Source organism: Onychostruthus taczanowskii, unplaced genomic scaffold (genome assembly GCF_017590055.1).
Source record: "Onychostruthus taczanowskii isolate IOZ18803 unplaced genomic scaffold, ASM1759005v1 scaffold116, whole genome shotgun sequence".
NCBI lineage: Eukaryota > Metazoa > Chordata > Aves > Passeriformes > Passeridae > Onychostruthus > Onychostruthus taczanowskii.
Window position 1 is genome coordinate 1269342 of NW_024498294.1, and position 19047 is coordinate 1288388.

General features: G+C 42.5%; 1 protein-coding gene across 1 annotated transcript in view; it reads right to left on the reverse strand.

The window, feature by feature from the left end:
* ATP2B2 (ATPase plasma membrane Ca2+ transporting 2) overlaps positions 1-19047 on the reverse strand; it is a 388824-nt gene that overhangs the window by 92387 nt on the left and 277390 nt on the right. Inside the window, exon 5 of the mRNA XM_041427564.1 lies at positions 14936-15133. Coding sequence (XP_041283498.1) covers positions 14936-15133 — 198 coding nt within the window. The remainder of the gene's footprint in view (positions 1-14935; positions 15134-19047) is intronic.

The window sequence follows — 19047 nt, forward strand, 5'->3', positions numbered from 1 at the left end:
AGAGAAAGGAAAAAAAAAAAATAAAAGGAATTTTCATCATGAGTCCTGTTCTAAGGGACTGCAAGAGAAAAACCTTGATGTTGGGTTGTTGTAGCTTCACTTATATTGCTCCAAGCTAGAGACGTCAGGTAAATAAAACCTCATATTCTAAAAGTAAAACATGGGCTGCAAATGCAGGAATCAGACCTTAAAAAGTTGTTCTGTGTTTATTAACAAGGATTCAAGTGCAGTTATTCAACCACTTGACTTGCAAGGACACGTCCTAGCCAAGTGCTACTTGCAGAATTAATATTTCTGGAGGATCTCTTCCTGGAAAATATGTGAGAAGATTTTTTATGCCATCCCAAAGTTCTAAATCTCATTCCCTGCTGTCCCCAGCCAAGAGCTGAGTCGTGCCTGGCACCCTGGCAATGTGTGATGAGACTATCCAAAAGTTTTGTCAGAGGTCTGCACACCTCTCCTGAAGGGAAGGCGCCTGGGGGACCTCAGATTTTACAGCCCAGCACAGATTTGTGGAAAGCAGATGTAGGTCACTTTGCACTAGGAAATAATTCTTTAATCTGCAGGTCCCACATGACAAAAAAAGTGCATATTTTGCACTCTACAAGTTCTCAATGTGTTGTTACTGTCACCAGCTGGGGACTAAACTTCTGTCAGGAGCTGGCTCCCAAGGCTGACCTGGTGTGGGGAACCCCACAGAATGGAGAGTTTGATGCAGTGGGCAACACCAGATTGTAATAAATAAAAAACAATATAAAATAAATTTTAAAATGAAAAATAATAAATAAAAAATGTAAATAAATAAAAACCAATATAAAATAAATGAAAAATAAAAAACTCCACATCATAATAAAAATATCAATCGACTCAAAAAATCCCAAGCAGTGCTGAGCAGGACCTCCTTTGTTCTCTCATTCCACAGGTGATGGGCTCAAAATAGAGAAAAAAGAAAGTCATAAAGACAGACAGACTGGCTGGATATCCAGCCAGGAAACCAGGAAATTAAGGAACAAGGATTTTATAATGGGAAGCTTCAGAAAAGACAATTTCTACTAATAAAATTTCATGTGATCTCAGTCTAGAAGCAGTTCTTTGTAAGCATTTTAGAATATGGCAAAAATCAAGATAGGTGTATACCAGTGGAATATATCTTCATCAAAACACCTAGAAAAGACCAATTGCATTCCCTTAAATTTCTGCAGCCCAGTAGGAATTTGCAGGAAAAGTGTTTTTACACAAGAATGTTTACCCCTGTAATAATACACAACTATAAACAGCCTCACAGGCACTGCTAAACAAACAAAAAATACTTTATACTTTAAAAAAAGACAAAATAATTAAATTTAAAAATCATTCCTCTTTAAAATTCTGTAAGTAATAATTATTTGAGGGATTGAGAGGCTGTGAGTCAAAATTACAGGACAATATATTCCACAGTGCAAGGAAGGCTGTGCTGGGATAATTATTACAGTGACCCTCTCTCAAAAAACAAACAGCTCTTAGTATGACCTACAACTATTCCATAAAGAAATATACTTAATATTATTTAACTCTCTCTGTAGAAACAGTGAAAAAAAATCAAATATAAAAATAAATTTGTCAGTAACAAGTGGTTCTGACATTTCTCTTGATTTCAGCACAAATATTAATGTCCACAAGGAAAATTCTGGTGCAAGCTGAAGCTTTCTTTGTATTCATACAGGATATATAAAAATAGAGCTACAAAATTCTCCACATTTAAGTCACTGTTCCAAGAATGCAGAACAGGTGCACATGCCTTAACCTTAAATAGTTTTAGGTTCTTTTTCTCAGGGTTTTTCATGGAAAAAAGCTGGACAACATCAGCTCAGTTCCATGCAGATAAAAATACATTGAGAAATCTGGTTCAGCAACCAGCCTTGATAGTCCCAGAAACTCTACCAGGAAAGTGTTTTAAATTCAGACTTCATCAAAAACCAATTTACAGCAATGAAGAACACGCAGCACAAACAAGGGATCCCCTTCAGATGAGGTTGTTTAAATGGCATAACTATGGAAAAAAAATCAATGTAAAACACAAATCCTGTTTGAAAGATGTATGGGCTAAATTGAATTAGCAACATGAGGAACTGTGATCCCAGAGCTCTGGATGGAACACTAATAAATGTCATTGGTTAATTCAGAGTAAAAGAAGGAGGGAAATAAATCCTTTTTTTTTTTCATGATCACATGTTGCAAGACCACATTTAGAACAGGCTATTGTGCCAATGCAAACAAATCATTAAGAATAAAACCAATTAGAAATTAGAATTTCTGTTAGCTTGATATTAGCAGGGAAGTGGCTGTCCATATGTTGACATTTACTCACTTGGAAAAGTTTAATTAAGTTTGATTTAGAATTCTAAAATTGCTATTAGAAAAAAAAAATGGCAGAGGGAATGCTGCAGCCCCTGGGATAAAGTTGTCTTTTTTAATATGAATGGATGAAGAAAAAAATATATATAATGTCAGGAAAATCTGCTAAGTTTGGAGCTGCTGCTAAGTAGCCATGTCAGAGATAAAGGTGCAGCTGGGTTCTAAAAACAGGAATGCTCCCATTCCTCATGGAGCAACCCCTGATGACTTCTGATGCCTTAGCATTTTAGCTTGTCTATTTTCCATCTATTTGCACTCCTGCAGTTCTCTAGTGTAGAACTCCAAACCCCACACTCAGTGCCAGCTGCAGCTTTCCCCTTTTGGGCAGACACAACAATTCCTCTCCAGGACTGGCAATCAAGGACACCTCACTGCCTCAGACCCAGAGATGGGAACAAAAGGGACTTGGGGGAGCAAACCTGGGGTCAATGACTTCATTACCTGGAGCTGGAATGGGCAGATGAACCCCCAATGTGCAAATGGACCAAACTTATACAAGTGTCAAAATCTGTGACCTCTGGTCCATTTTGGGTGTAGCGCCTGGGGGGCTTCAACTGCTTGAAATGTACCTGAAGGCCCTTCAATAAATAGGATTGCTTTTTATTCCCTTAATTCTGCCTGGCCTCTGGTTTTAGGTAGCCCAAAAAGGCATCACTTCCAGCACTTGTGAAGTGCAGCTGGAAGCAGGGAGGCTCTGAGCACTTCCTCAGCTCCCACTCGGATCAGTGAGAGCCCCAGGAAACACAGAAACCCGGGCAAATAAAGAAATGTTTCCCTAAAAGCAGCTCTCATCGGGGCACTCAGCTTTAAATAGAGCCCTGCAGAACGTTTCACATTGACAGAGAGCAACAAATAACCGATCAAAGCACGATCAGATGAGAGCTGTCTGTCTTGTGCCTATCCACAGAGCCTCTTCCCTTTCTGTCTGAAGCACGGGGATGAAAAGAGCAAATCACTGAAAAAGGGTTTTTGGGGTGGCATCTGCCTCAGTAATGGATGCTTGTGCTGTTCCATCCCGCTCTGTGTTCTGGTAGAAATGAAATGTGCTTGCTTCCAAAAATATTCTCCTTTTTTTTTTTGGTTTTGAAGCTTTAAAACAAGGTGTTCTAACGGAGAGGATTTAACAGAAATCCTACCAAAAATCGGCAAAAACAAAACTGAAAAATGGTTGACTTTGCCTGGAAATCTTGACAGATGTTTCACTGGAGTTTCTAAAACCCCAAGAGGAGCAGGGGATGGAGTGGGGATGCCTGACCACACTGACACAACCTGCCCAAGAGCCTGGAGGGCTGAGCAAACACCCAGGCACTCACCTGGGCTGCCCTTCAAATCAAGAAAATTCAAAACTGGCCTGAGAAACCTCCTCTGCATGAACAGAATTTAATGATATGGAAGAGTTTAGAAGGAAAAAAAAATTAAAAAAAGGGAAGAAAGGCATAGGTTATTAAAGGGAAAGTTAGAAAAACTTGGATGTGCTTGTGGTGAAAAGGGGAAGAAGGAGAGGAGGAGGCACAAGATGAGGTTAAAGCACTTCAGGAACAGTGAGCAAGAGGCAGCACGAGGTAATAATCTGGTGGCTGTTATTAATCATTTCAATTTAGTGAAAGCTAGCAAGCATATAAACATTTCTGTAGATGATTGCAGTTACTTTGGTTGTGTTCTGTGCTAGCAGAAACCTTTTCCAAGGTCTGAAACACTTCACAAACCCAGACAATTTAGAGAGAAATTGCCAACTTTTTCCACCCTGCAGAGAGAGGTTACTGAGGAAAGGTGACTGATTTAAGTGACTGATTTACCAGGTCCTCAAAGAGCAATTCAGAGTTTTCAGAGGTTCAGAGCTGGAAAGGCACTGATAAAGAAAATTTGCAATTGAGGAGCTTAAACAAAAAAAACCCCTGCAATCCCAGAAAATTCAACTATTGCCCTTGGAGTCAGTCCTGGAGCACCTGAGCCTCTCCTGGTGTTGCCCCTGCCTTGCTCAGGACAAGGAGAAAACCTGGCAAAGGAGATAGGGAAGATTTCTAGAGCACAGCCACAAAACCTCCTCATAACCTGCAGTTTTTATTGCTTTCATTCCATTTCTCATCTCCATTCCTTTGTGCTGGAAGCTTTAAGGGGTGAGAAATGAGCTCAGTAAGAGATTAAAATTTTGTCAAAATGTTTTACAGCAGCAGGCATCAAGAAGTTCTCCCAATATTAGCGTGCCCCTACAAAAGCAGTTTTACATGCCCATCTCTGTGCTAAGGGAACCCTGAGCTGTGGGTTTCAGTTTATTTTCACCCCAAAGGATGGGTGAAATCCCCCCTGAATTCACAACCAAAACTACCTTCAGTGTGAACCCCACTGGGGACAGACAGGAGAGGGGATTTCTGAGACAAATTCTAAACTAAAATGTTCACATGGCTCTATCCAAAGCTGCAGGAAATCAGGATATTCTCCATTTAGAATGTGCATTCTATATTTTCTGCATATTAATTATCCACACTCAACTGAAAAAAGAGGAGCAGCATCTCCTAGAGAGAAAAGGCAGAACTTGTGCAGAACAGAAATAAATCAAAATTACTTGCTTAAATGCTACTTTTCTAATAGGAGAGATAATGTGTGTATTTATATATGTACATGAAAATATGCATATATGCAAAGTGCCTTCCTGTTCAAAAAGGTATTTCTGGTTTGTTTCTGTGCTTAAACATATTTTTTCCAGGTAATAATTTTTCATCCTAAATCAAGCCTACCAACAGTGAGGAACTGCAAGCACAGGCAGACTTCAGGATGTAGCACAGTTTGTCTCAATTCCAACTATAAAATAATCCTAGAACCCGATCCAGAAATATTTCATCTTTAAAAAGTCACATCATAAAGATTCTTCAAATTTGAATACTAATTGGTATCTTAAAGCTGCCAAATTAAAAATTATTTTTAAATCACGATGAGATAAGAAAACATTCCATATTCCTGTATTTTATATTATTTAATTTTATTTCATAAGCTATTAACTTTTGGCAATAAAGATGTTTTCAGAGCTTTTGGGTTCCCATTGATTTGAGGGAATTTTGATTTATTTTTTTCAAAAACCAGGTCAATATTTTTAAGGTAATATTTTTGCTCCCTTTGTCAGCTTCAGTGCAATATTTGCATTTTCTCTACTACTGCCATGCTGCTCAAATTTCAAATCCCCAAACAAAAAGAGGGGGAAGTCTGCACAAACACCTATTCCCTGGTATTTATAATCAGGCTGTCTTCAAGTACACAAAATATGGCTGGAAATAAAACACCACACATTGGTCTTTACATCCTTGTAAAACACAAAACGCAGCGTTGAGTTTAAACTCTTACAAGAGACACCCTGGTTACACACCAGAAATTCATGTCCCTGTGTAGGGACACTCAGATTATGCAGGGAAATCAGAGACTTTCCATCACTGGAATCTTTTAGAGATAACTCTGATAAATATCAGTCAGGGAGGGTTGAAGCACTGGTGATGCTTTTGAGTATGAGAGGGACTAAATCTCCTCCAGCATCCCCTCAGGTGGATTTGCTCATCATCTCCTGCCTTAGGCTGGTGTTGCCAGGCTGGGATTAACCAGACCAGGCTGGAGTGCTCTCTGATTTACCCACCCAGCATTCCTCCTGGCATCATTCCTAATTTAGGGAACACTGGGGAGCTCTGGGCAAGCCCAGCCCGGCTGCCCTGCAGGACTGCCCTGCCTTCCTGGCCAGCCCTGGGGTCAGGGCCATGGCCAGGTGAGCCCTGCACCCCCTTGCCCGTCATCCCTGGCTGTCAGCACCCCAAACAGCCCCCAGGGGCTGGGAGCTCCCCAAACCCACAGATCCAGCCAGAACACCACGTTTGGAGGCATAGGGGTGGCTGCCGTGGCCCTCCCTGGCCTTGGAGCTCTCTCCAGGAGCATCATCCCAAGCCTGGGGGTGCCAAGCCCCAGGAAAGGCTCTGCAGGCTCAGTCTGAGCCCTGCCTGGCTCCTCTCCCCATGACTCCACAGCACAAAGGACTCTCACCCATTCATCCTGTGGAGGAGCCCCCAACATAAATCTATCCCTCCTTTTGAGAATAACACCAAAGCAAAGATGTTTCAGAAATTCATCAGTGTCTCCAGGGAAGGATGACCCAAAGGGGCACAATGTCCTCCCCATGAGCTCAGCCTTGTACCAGTACTGGTGACAGTGAGAGTTGGGACACACAGCACACAAACTCTGAGCTGTCCTGCTCTCTGCTCCTGGATAGTTAGACCTGGCATTGAAGTAATATCTAGAGCAGGAATTGAAAAAGTAAATTCTTACAAGAACTAAATTTCTTTAGCCAAACAGATTGGGGCAATGTCTCTATAAGCCATATGCTGCTTCACCTCATCCCTGCTTTGGGAGGAAGGAGGTTAAATGGGGGTTTTGGCAGAACAAGCTGTTTTTAAGAGGGCAAATACTTCTGTTTCATCTATTTTCCAGGCTGCCAACTGCTTCGTCCCCTTCATGCTGACAGACTGCTTAGACTGATTTAAAAAATCCTGGGGGAATCTCATGGTTTAATTTTTATGGTGGAGGAGAAAAGAATTTGAGTGTGTGCAGCAACACTCCTTAAAAGCTGTTTACTAACTCTGACAACAATCTCTGCTTTTGAGATTAATCTATTTTATATGAAAAAATTGCTATTTTCTAATAGCTCAGCTTCTCTTGAGAATGCTCCTCCCTGGGCAGCACAATAAAACTCTCTGGTGCAGTGGCAGCTGGATCAGTGTGATCTGTTTAGCAACAAAGACAATGAAGGATTCCTCTTAGGACACATCAGCTTTTAAGGCTGTGTGGCCCTTATACCCCCTGATATCCATGACTTCCCATTGATCTCTTATTGTTCAGTGCCTGGAGAATATTATGTAACACTCTCTGTGCAGACTTACGGAATGAGACAAATCAGAAGCTGGAAGATGTTCACCACTTGTTGTTTTCAGCATCTGTAGCAAAGTTTTGTGAATATTTTCAGTTCTTGTTGGGGCTTTGTACCAGCGCAGGCTGTGAAATGGGGTGACATTTAGGCTTCAAAGCACTCCAAAGTGTTAAAACAAATGAATTTTGCCTTACTTTCTTCTGAAAAGGCTTCATATTTTCTCTGTGTTTAATAGAGAAGACTTGAAGAGAGGACAGATTTTCAGTGTCCAAAAAATGTCACTGGGAGACATTGGTTAAAGTGCACATACACAAATTGTGGAGTCAGTTTTTCATCTTGATCTTGGCTTCATAACCGAGAGGGCTGGCAAAAGACTTACAGTTGTTTATTTTTGTGTGCTGTTATGATTTTAGGAGGGTTGCAATATACCATTAACATTGGCCTTACAAAATAGATTTTTGTGTTGCCCACGTTTGTGCATTTTTAATGCAATCTACGTTATCACATGTAAAATGCTCTTAAAAAAAAAAAAATAAAAAGATTAAGATGTAAAGCTGCCACAAAAGACTAGAGAATTAACTTTGGTTCAGCTGACTCATTTCTGACATTTCTCAGTTTTTCACTCATTAATCAAATTGATTAATTGCATATTAATGTACCTCGGGGTGGCAGATTTTTAGAGACAGGGAGATGCATGCAATGTTTTCCTGTGGAAAATGTCCTGCCATCTTGGATGGGCCCTGCAAGACCCTCAGGATGGAAAGGTCTTGCAAAGGATTTAAGAAATGGATGTGCTTCTTTATGCACTCAATAGCCCTCCTAAATTGATATGCTAAGGGAAATGGAGGCTGGGCTGAAAAGGTGAAGACAACATAAAAAAATTGATAAATGCTGCATTAAAAGATTGAGTTTTTATTCAATTGTGCCTCTCTAGGAAGTAAGTGAACCGAATCCTCAGAGGATGGCACCAGACCTTCATGTGGCTATTTATCTCAGGTTACTTTTAATTCAGTTTAATTAAATTTGCGTCGAGTTCCTCAGCAATCAGTGCTTTCCCTTTTTCAAACCAACTGTTTATTCCCCCGGGCCGTTTAATCCGAGGGGCACAGGAGAATTCCTTGTTCCAACAAACTCTTGAGCCGTGCTCATTTGTACGCCTAAAACAACACGAATGCTCAACAGCGACAAAGCCAAACCAAACAACCCCGACGTGTCCGCCCTTGGCAGGAGCTGAACGCTCTCCCCAGAGGGTTTCACAGCTCCCAGTGCCATTTCCCAGAGCAGATGAGGTGGCAGAGCTCCTGCAGGGACAATCCTGCCATGCCTGGTGGATCCAAGGGTCGCCTCCTGCCCTGCCGACACCTGCGCGCGGCTCCTGAGCCAAGCCGCGGTTGCTCACGTGGGGTTCTATTTCCAGGTTTCCCCACCAGGCATCTGCTGTGTTTATACAATCTAAGAACAAGATGATTTCATCACAGAGAGGGAAGGTTTCTAGAATCCCCAGGAAAAAAAAAATATAAATATCCACTAGACCCATTTCCTGAGACACGACGCTTCTTGGAAAGGGAATAGAAGGAGTTTTTTGATCTGGGGCAGTAAGTGTGAGAAAGGAAAATGTTGCTGGGAGAGTGGGAAGAAAATTGTTGAGAATTGGATATGAAAGGAGTGAGAAATTCCAAATATCACCTACCTGAAATTACTAAAATGAGTGCAGTTCTGCCACAACTATTGGCAAAGAAAGTGAAGGGAAGAAAATCACAGTTTAAAAGCTGGGGGAAAAAAAGAAGAATTCTATCCAATTTCTGGTCAAGCAGTCCTGACACATATGGCAACATAGAAAGGGGCTTCTCCTGCCTGTTTCACCTTCCCTGATCCCTGAAATTCTCTTTAGCAGCTTAAAGCAGGAAAACCACAAAGTGACCCAAAGAAAGGTGAGAGCTGCAACCACAAATGACACAGCACAATAACAACATTTTGAAGTGTTTTGAGGGAGCAATGTCTCCATTTCATCTTATTCCAATTGGTTTTGATGTTTTAGGAATACCCACACTGAGTGCTAGGGGATTGGGACAGACATCCCATCTTTGGAACATTGTACCTGAGCCCAGCAGACACACTACTGCAGCTGTTCTGCTCCAGCAGAACTCCAAGGTAAGGAATTTGCATGGAGGAGAATGAGACTGTCCAAATTTACGGGAATTTTTTTTAATGTACATCAGCACAAACTGCACAGAAATTAAAGCTAGTTGACATTACATTCAACATTTTCACTCCTAACTAAGAAAAAGAAGCTTGCTGCCAATTGCTCTGTATTTTTTCATATCTAGATATTCTTTTTTGTAGGTACTCTTTCTAATACCAATAATTTTTTTTTTTCACTTTCTCCCAGAGATACCCAAACTAACAGCTGGTCAAATCTTCCTCACTGTGACTTATTTCCAGAGCTGCTAAAGAGATGAAATGTCAAAGAACACATCTTGGGCTGTACTCCACAGGCAGGAATCTGGGAGAAGACAGGAACAGCACAGCACTTCCAACCCCACTCCAGAGATCTGGACAAGGAGGTGGAGAAGTTGTTTGTTTGGCTTTGGGTTTTTTCTCCCCCTCTGACTGATTTTTACAGAGTTTTTTAAATCTGAACACCCCTTGGCTGCCTTGGCTTCTGCAAGGAGAGCCTTTCCTGCTGCCTGGTGACTCAGGCACTGCTGACAGGTTGGCTCCTGCCTCTTCCTGGCTGTTTGAGCCCTGCTGTCCATCCCATCCGAGCAGGGATTTGACATTCCCATGACAGTTGTGCCACGAGTCTGAGCAAGTGCTGCCTCTGCGGGGAGGCTCAGCACAGACACAGGGTAAGGCAGCACACTCACAGGAGCTGTGGAGCAGCTGCACCTTCCCTCCAGTCTCTGGATGCCCTTTCTGGTTCAAAACTCCAGCTTGAGTCCCCACTGAGCAATGTGGCACATTATAAAAATGATAAGAAAACACCTGAGTGATGAACCCCATGAAATAAAGTCTCTTTTATTTATAAAATGTGAAATAAATTCTCTTTTAGGTCATGAAAGGCCAGCAGGAGCCCCAGCTCCAGCCCTGGGCAGCAGCCGCAGCATAAAACCACCAACATCTGCAAGTGTTGCAACATCTGCAACTACCAACACAATGCAAGCAGCTTGGGAGGCCAAATTTCAGGGGACCATGTCCCGTTCCTGTGTTTTTCCAACTTGTTGCAGGAGTAAGGGAAGGGTAACCCAGTCAAAGCCCTGCTGAGCAGCACTGAGAGATGTAAGTGATCATTTCACTTTGTTTTCAACCCAGACCTTTGCCTTGGGAATTTTAACAGAAGCTGTCTGAACCAAAAAGGCTTTTCCTTTTTATTCCACCTTTAAGCTGCTAAAAGCTGTACACTGGAAAATAGATATCCTGCCTGGGGCTTCCTGGTAAACACTGGGATGTTGAAACATCTTACCCCAGGCTGCTTTCTCCCCCTTTGCAATCCACAGAAGGAAAGAGAATTCAAGGAAGAGCAGTTAAAAGGTTTGTTACACTCCTGTAAACAGCAGATGATTGGCAGGGCTTGACATCAGCAGTTTTTGCAATAAGATCCACATGTGATGCAGGGGCTGAAGGTAGAAGCAAGGAGGAGGATTGGAGAGGGCTCAGAAAGTGCTGCTGAAGGTGTTTGCTCAGAAAGTGATGCTGAAGGTGTTTGTTTGAAGGGAATTTTTGACCAGTTCATATGGGTAGAGATGGGGGAGGCACCAAAGCAGCAGAATCCTGCTGGGGGACTGGGGGAAAGCAGCCCCAGAAAGGGACAGAGCTGCAAAGTGCCACCAGGGCATTTCTGCCAGAAGGGACTGCTCCAGCAGAGCTCTGAGGGAAAACAGTGAGGAAAATACCAAAACAAACCAGCCAAACAAACAAAAAAAACCAAAAACCATAAAAAAACCCACAAACAAACAACAACAAAAAAACCCCAAAACAACAAAAACCCTCCAAAAATAACAAACAACCCACCAAAAATAACCAACAACCAGGCAGAAGAGGAGATACTTGCATTTCTACAAGCACAATAAGACGGATATTTTGGGATGGCCAAGAGAAGCCATTTCCCATTCCCTCGCTGGATTTCTGAGTCCAAACTCTCTTTCCTAAAAGATGTCCTGTTTCCTCAAGCAAAGTGATGGTCTGAGTCCATGGCTTGCTCTCTATCTACTCATACTGTCTTTAAAAACAGGACATGGCATTTCTTTACAAACTCTTCATAAAAATCATTTCACCATGTATTGATATACAAAGACAACCATTTCGATTTTAGTCCTGGACTACCTCTAATCAACATTACCAAAAAATAACGCTAATTAAATTATTTTACACTTTCATCAGATCCTCTGAGCTATCACAGATCCCCTACTCTGCATGGCCAGGGAACACTCTGAAATCCACAAACCCAGGGCATAGAAGGGATTTACCTGAGAAACAAAATATTCTTAGCCAGCCACAGCCCTGTGCGATCCCCACCTGCACTGGGAATTTTCTCTCAAGATGCATTTGCTAAAATCCAGCCTCAGTTTCGCACTCTTTTGAAAGGGCAGAAAACTGATTTCCTGTGGCTCAGTAATGAGAGCAGTAATTGCCACGGGGCTGACAATAATTTATGCAGAAGTTCTCAATTGCTTCTAATGGCCTGTCAGATGGTGAAAGGGAATGCAAAGCAGATCATCAAAACCACTCCTGAGAACAACATTCTTGAAACCTGCACTGCTACTGAGGAATATGAAAAGGAAGAACTGGGGTGGCTTCTGGAGAAGCAATAAAAGTGCACTTTTATCCAGAGATTCCTCTAGATCAGATTGCCTGACTGCACCAGAAATGGAAATCACGTTCTCCAAGACTCACCCAGATCTGAAATGAAGATGTGAACACTCACATCCATGATGCTCCACACTTACACAAGGCTCCTGAGCACTCTAATATTTGTTGGAAGTGTGAATTTTATCCAGCTTTTTTCCTTCAAAAGCCTCAGGAGAAATATATTTTGCACTTCAACTGCAGACAGCAGCTAATATTAATTCTGTTACAGCATCAAAAGTAATGAGTGGGTTTCAAGAGCCAAGAAAAGAGTTATACTAATTTTTAAAAATACAGATGAGTTCAACTTATTATATTAACCAGTAATGCCACTGGTAGATATAAGTTTAGGATGTGTGAGAGGCAGATATAGATATATTAAATAAAGGCAGATAAATGCTCAGTTTACAAGTGGTGTTCCCCTGACATTGTGTTCTAAAGTCTCTTGTTTCCATATTATCCTTTAATCCTCCAAAGCAAGACTGTCACTTCTGGGGGAGTGACAACTTTTCAAGGTACTCCAAGTAAGAAGTTGATGAGCTCAGAATATTGGCAGTGGTGGTTGAATAAATCAGTGTGGAAAGAAAACTCCTCTTAGCTCATTTTCAAAAGGAAAATGCATTTCATTTGGAAAAACAAAAGAAAAAAATAGAATTTTAAAGAGGAGGCAAGATCAAGAATACAGAACAACATGTGCCAGCTCTCCTTTCTAACACCTGGCTGTACTTTCAGCAGTAAATATATTTTTTTCAAGGAAAAAAAAAAGAAAACAACATAAAAGTTGCTAATAAGTGCATATTTCAATTAAATTTTCATTCTGGGGAGAGTCAGGAAAGGAGAATACTGAAGACAAACCCATTAAAATCATTTTCAAGTGGGATTAATCCCCACTTCACCAAGGCAAAATCAAGATTAATATGTCCATTTTCCAGTGTTTGGGACTCTTCAAAAAGGTCATCTAACAATAAATTAAAGGTACCCTTGGCAGCAATTTATGATATACTAATTTTAAAATTAAATGGAATTATTTATACAGCTGCTCAAAGAAAGAATTCCAAAAAAATTGTGGAAGATCTTTACAATGTGTTCCACAAACTGGATTACAAGATATTCACTAATTTGATTTATTTTCTTGTGTACACCAGGGCAAAACCTTTCAGGAAAACAATTCTTAAAGCAGGGAGAGCAGTGACTATTGAATAGAATGCTGTGCTGTGGGAAAACACAAACACATTTTCCCAGGCTGTGCTGCTGAGCTTTCCAGACTCCCTCAGAATCTCAGCTGGCTCCTGTCTTCCCATGGGAAAAGAAACATTTTAAATGCAGGATCAAAATAATAAGAATAACAATTTGAAAAAGAAAGGAACAAGCCTCCACTGCCTGATGACACAGCTCCCCTCTTCCTAAAACCTGGAGAAATCATGCTTTCAAAATTCCTTCCCCCCAAAATCAAATCAAATAAGGCACTCTGCACATTTAGTCTGAGCTAAATCCTAATTTTGTAAAGAATCTCTCGTGGTTTATACTGTCCCCAAGGTATCCCACCAGAAATCATGCTTTCAAAATTCCTTTGCCCCAAATTAAAACAAAATAAAATAAGATAGGGCAATCTGCACATTTAGTCTAAGTTAAATTCTAATTTTGTAAAGAATCTCTCATGGTTTATAATGTCCCCAAGGTATCCCACCAGTGAGATGAGGTAATTCCAATAAATAACATTTTCTTCAGTTAAAAAAAAAAAAAAGGCAATGACTCCTTTATCTTTTCATGCCTAAATGGAGCACCTGCTGGATCAATAGCCAAGTATTCAAAATGCAGTGAGGAAGCAATGAAAGAGTCCCAATTATTTATAAAGGATTAAAGAACCCCGAGCAGGAGCCAGGAGCTGTGCATGGCTACGTGCTGATTGTGCTGCTGAATGGAAGGGAAGGAGGAAGGGGCTGCAAGGAAAGCAGCCAAAGGAAACTGCAGCAAATGTAAAAAGCATTTCAGGGCTATATTTAGAGGAAGACATTCTTCCTACATTTGCCAAGCTGCTCACGTCATTTCACACAGCATGTTTGATCCAGCTTTAGAAGTCTGGGAGGGAGCAGGAGAGGGGGGGAGGAAAAAATCTGGATCAGCTGCCAGAAATGGAAATCTTGAATTTATAGAGAGGAACAAATATTTTAAGCATGTGAATTCAAGAGTGCTTTCCAAAGAGGGTGGGGGGGAATTGGGAAAAGAGGAGGGGGGCAGGCAGGGTGGTAAAACTTCCTGCAGCCAGAAAGGCTCTGCAGAATATGGAGAATATTTACCAGGAACAGGACTTTGCTCCAACATTCCCTTTGGAGCCAGGCTCACGAGCCTGAGCTGCACCACTAAAAATACTAAAATGTGTGAATCTCACTGAGTTCAAGCCTTCATCTGGTGTAAACTGGAGATCTGTGCTCCTGCAATGGGATCCAGCAGTTACATAAGCAATTACATATTTCTCATCCATAATATGTGATAAACAACCACAAAGGATGAATCAAACACCCTCCAAATGCAGGCTCAGAGGTGCAAACTGTATCAAAACCCCTCCAGTTTCACAAGAAAGTTATGATTTTCCTTTAACTCACGTCATGAGGTTCAGGATTTGCATAAAGAAACGTCAAGATGAAAAGAAAAATATGTCAGGAGCAGATGTAATGGGATCAGGAACAAACCACGTGGAAATTTCCTGTTGGTGACCTTCTGGAGGGTGGTGATGGAACTGATTTGAGATTTAGGACATGCTTTGCTTAAACTGAGATGACTTCTGTGAAAAGTTTTTACCTTCATTCCCTTCTCCAGGTGGCTGATAAAACGAAAGCCCCAAAGATATGATGGCTGCAATTTCCAAGATGATTAGAGTCACGTCCTGCAACGCTTCCCAAACTAGCTGTATGAATGTTTTTGGCTTCTTTGGAGGTATAAAATTTTTTCCAAAAATAAGCTTTCTTTTTTCTAGGTCTGCAGCAGTGCCAGCTAATCCTGTAAATAAAATAAAATAAAATAAAATCAGGTCAAATTGCCATGAAATAGAAAATGTATCCCTATAAATTCCAAGCTGTAGCACCTATGGCATATTGACAAACGTAAATATTACACTTCAATTGTGCTTTCATGACAGAATTTGTCCTGATATTCTGAACAGAATTCTCATGAGTTCCATTTAGCACTAATTTCTGCCATGTTTAATAATTAAAAAGCCTCTGAATTCAGATGTTTGTATTAATAAGACTTATGTATATACATATATGCAAACAATGACTTCTGAAAATAGATCCTAAAGCACAAATTATTTTCGGGATGAAGCTGGAAGAGCTGATAGAAGCTTTTGGTAATACCTGTAGCAGGTCACACAAAGCTTTGTTCTGAATGCAAAGGATAAATCAATAAAACCTCTGTTGTGCTGCTTCAAAGCAACTTCTGGCTGCAAATGGACTTCAGCACATCCCTGGAATGAGCTGCATCACATTTTTGTCACAGGAAAAAGGCAAAGTGACAAGTTAAATATGCACACAGGCAAAAGGAAACAACATGGCTCCACGTATTTTACATGATGCTTCAATTTAAGAGCATTTCAATTTAAGAACACAGGATAACAATGGGCGATTGTGCTGAACAACCCACTGGGGTACTTTTTTCCCTCCTTTTTTAAGTATATTAAAGGATGCACTTCTGCTGCATTTCCAGAAAAGCAAAACAAAACGAAACAAAACCACCAAAAATAAACAAACAAACCCCAAAACTTGCAAGCATCAAGGTAAAATAACTGAGCCCAAATATCCCTCTGAGCAGCATAAAAAACTGCAAGAAGCGTTCCATATTCCTGCCAAACAATTCCTGCTATCATTGGTTAGATTGGAAAAGACCTTTGGGATCACCAAGTCCAGCTGTTCCCCCAGAACTCCCAATCCCACAACCACACATCCCTTAAACCCCTCCAGGAGTGGTGACTCCACCACAGCCTGTTCCCATGCCGGTCACCCCTTCCTATGGAGAAATGTTTGCTAACATTCATTTTCCACCTCCCTTGGCACACCTGGAGGCTGTTTGCTCTTGTCTTATTTGGAGAGCAGACCAACCCACCTGGAACATTGACAGAACTTTAGTTTTGAACGTGATCAGCAACATATTTATGGTTATTTAGGATTGTTTATGGCTATCCATTGTTACATGACACCAGGAAAACACCAGGGTTGAAGAACAGAAGGAGCAGAAGGTGCCTGTGAGTGAGGAAACCACCAACCCCACGCCATGAGGATTCCTGGAGTCGGGGCAAATCCCTGCCTCCCCCAAAGCATGTGGGATACCTCAGGAACAGGAAGCCCTGCGAACATCCCCTCCAAGCAGTGAGGGAATGCCAAGGGTCCCCACTCTGTGCCTGGCTCCCCCAGCAGCCCCGTGGCACCCCAGTCCCTCCCGGGTGGTTCCTCCGTTTCCTCGGGACGAAAGCGATGCTCCCCTGGCCGGATCAGTCCTGCCTCACTGCAGGCACATCCTGACTCACCTTTCCCTTCAGGTGTCTCCTTACAGCTGCTGGGAGGCTTCTGGCTCTTGGTTAACTCATCAAAGTTTCATTTCCCCCTCAGCTGCTGAGAAACACGAGCCCCTCCCGCGGATCAGGGGTTATTATTACCTCACCCGTTTAATTTGCAGGGCCTCGTGCTCGGTGACACTGGGACAGGTTCCAGCATCTGCATCACCCTCCAGCATCCAAACTCCTCTCAGAGCTCCCAGGCAGCTTCCAAGGCTGGGAAAATAATGAGTTGCTGCCTCTTTTGTGAGCCCGCAGAGGTCACAGAAGTTTGGGCAATGCAGCTGAGGGACGAGGCAGCGACTCCCAGGGACCAGGTCCAGCACACACCAAAGCAGGGCAATCTGAGCAGCACCAGAGGCTGCCAAAAGGAAGGATTTATACTAAAAATCACAGGCTCATGGGATCATTAAGGTTGGAAAAGACCTCTAGGATCATTGAACCCAACTTTTAAGTCAACACTGCCAAGTCCACCTGTTGCCTCTGCTGAGGCAGGGCGACCTGGTTCGAGAGTGGCACAGCAGCCGCCTCAGGCTGCTTGGGCCAATCACTCACAGACACCAATATGGAGGACAGTAAATGGCGTTTATTCCCTGGTTACACAGCCTTATATAACCTTCGTCTGCTTAGGCAACAAACCGGGAGAAAGGGGAGGTCCCTATCTTTCCGTCCAGCGCGAGATCTTCCGATCGCCTGTCCCTATCTTCCCACACTTCTCTATCCTCCCACATCCACCACATCCCCAGGCACCTGGGTGTTTCAGAATTCTTCCAGGGATGGTGATTCCACCACTCCCCTGGGGAGTCTCTTCCAGTCCTTGACAACCTTCCATGGAGAAATTTTTCCTAACATTCCATCTAAACCTCCCCTGGAACACCTCAAGGCCATTTCCTCTTGTGGACCTTGTTCTCTGGGGGCAGAGCCTGACACCCCCCGGCTGTCCCCTCCTTTCAGGGAGTTGTGCAGAGCCAGAAATTCCCCCTGAGCCTCCTTTTCTCCAGGCTGAGCCCCTTTCTGCCTCCTCCTCATGGGACTTGTACCAAAGGCACCCCCAGTTTGCATCACACCCCCAAAAGTCAACCTACTCAACCTCACACGTGAAGGAGAAATTCCATGGGCACCACCGACAGGGATTTGGGGTAGAAATTTTTATCTGCTGCAGCTTCAGGCAGCAACACAAAACTCTGGAAGCAAAAACTCAAAGAATGGAAGGAGCAGACAGGAGCTCAGGCATCTGAGCAATGCCTGTTTTCCACCACAGAACATTGGTGCTCAGTGGTGGGGCAGCTCCAGCAGCTCAGCACAGTTCTGGAGCTCTCCAGCATGGCAGGGATGGCTGGGACAGCACAGGGAAAAGCTGCAGGGATCCTCAATAATCCCAGTCACAGTTACCAGGATGTGCTGAATTCCCGAGTTTGAAATGATGGCCTGTAGCTCACTGCCAGGAGGGCACACAAAGGACAGCTCCCGTCCTGGGTTTCTGATTTGTGTAAAATACACCTGAGGAGCCTCCAAAGCCAAGGAGAGACTGCAAGCCCAAGAGCTGCTTTTTCTCTAAGATAAAATTTGGCCGTTTAGACACCATAAGGCTGAGGAACAGACTGTCTAAAGCATCCATGGTCATCCTTATTTTCCTGACTATAATCCACATAATGCTGGAATCGAGACATCAGTCATTCAGACTCTTCCATTTCTGTTAATATTATTTTCCTTAACAACCACATACAAGGGTAAATTATACAGATGATTTTATTCTTTTTCCTAAGTCTTGGTGAAATTACTCACCCTCTCAGTCTCATCTGAAAACCAGAGTATATTCATCTTTAATAATGAAATTTATTTCCTTGTAAATCATTTAGAAATCCTGGAAAATGACATCCAGTGTTCAGCTCAAACCAAAAGGTTTCCTTTCTCCTGTGACCCAGCCGTCACTCAGAATCCTGCCCAGCAAAATTTTCGGGCTGTTTATTTTTTTTAACTCCCACTGAATGCCAGAAAAGAACAAACTATTCTAATGAGGGAGAGAAAGAGAAAGGAAAGGGGACAGTGGGGAAACATGACGAAATTTGATTTTAAGAGTTGTGTAGAGATAAGGGCCAGCAAAGTGCATGGAAATGCCAAAGATGTGGGGAAAGGGGCTGAGCCTCTGGGGCACAGCAAGAGGTTTGCTCTGCAAAACTCCCAGAAATCCTCAGAATGCATAGGAAGGTACAAGAGGGCTCCTCCTGATCTCTTCCAAGTCAGCTGCTCTACTCAGAGAGGTTATTTTAATTATTCCTGGGGGGTTCTGAGTGAGGCTGGGCTTGGCCAGGCCGGAGGTGGCTCGTGGTGCCCAGATGGCACAGGCAGCCACGAGCACGGCGAG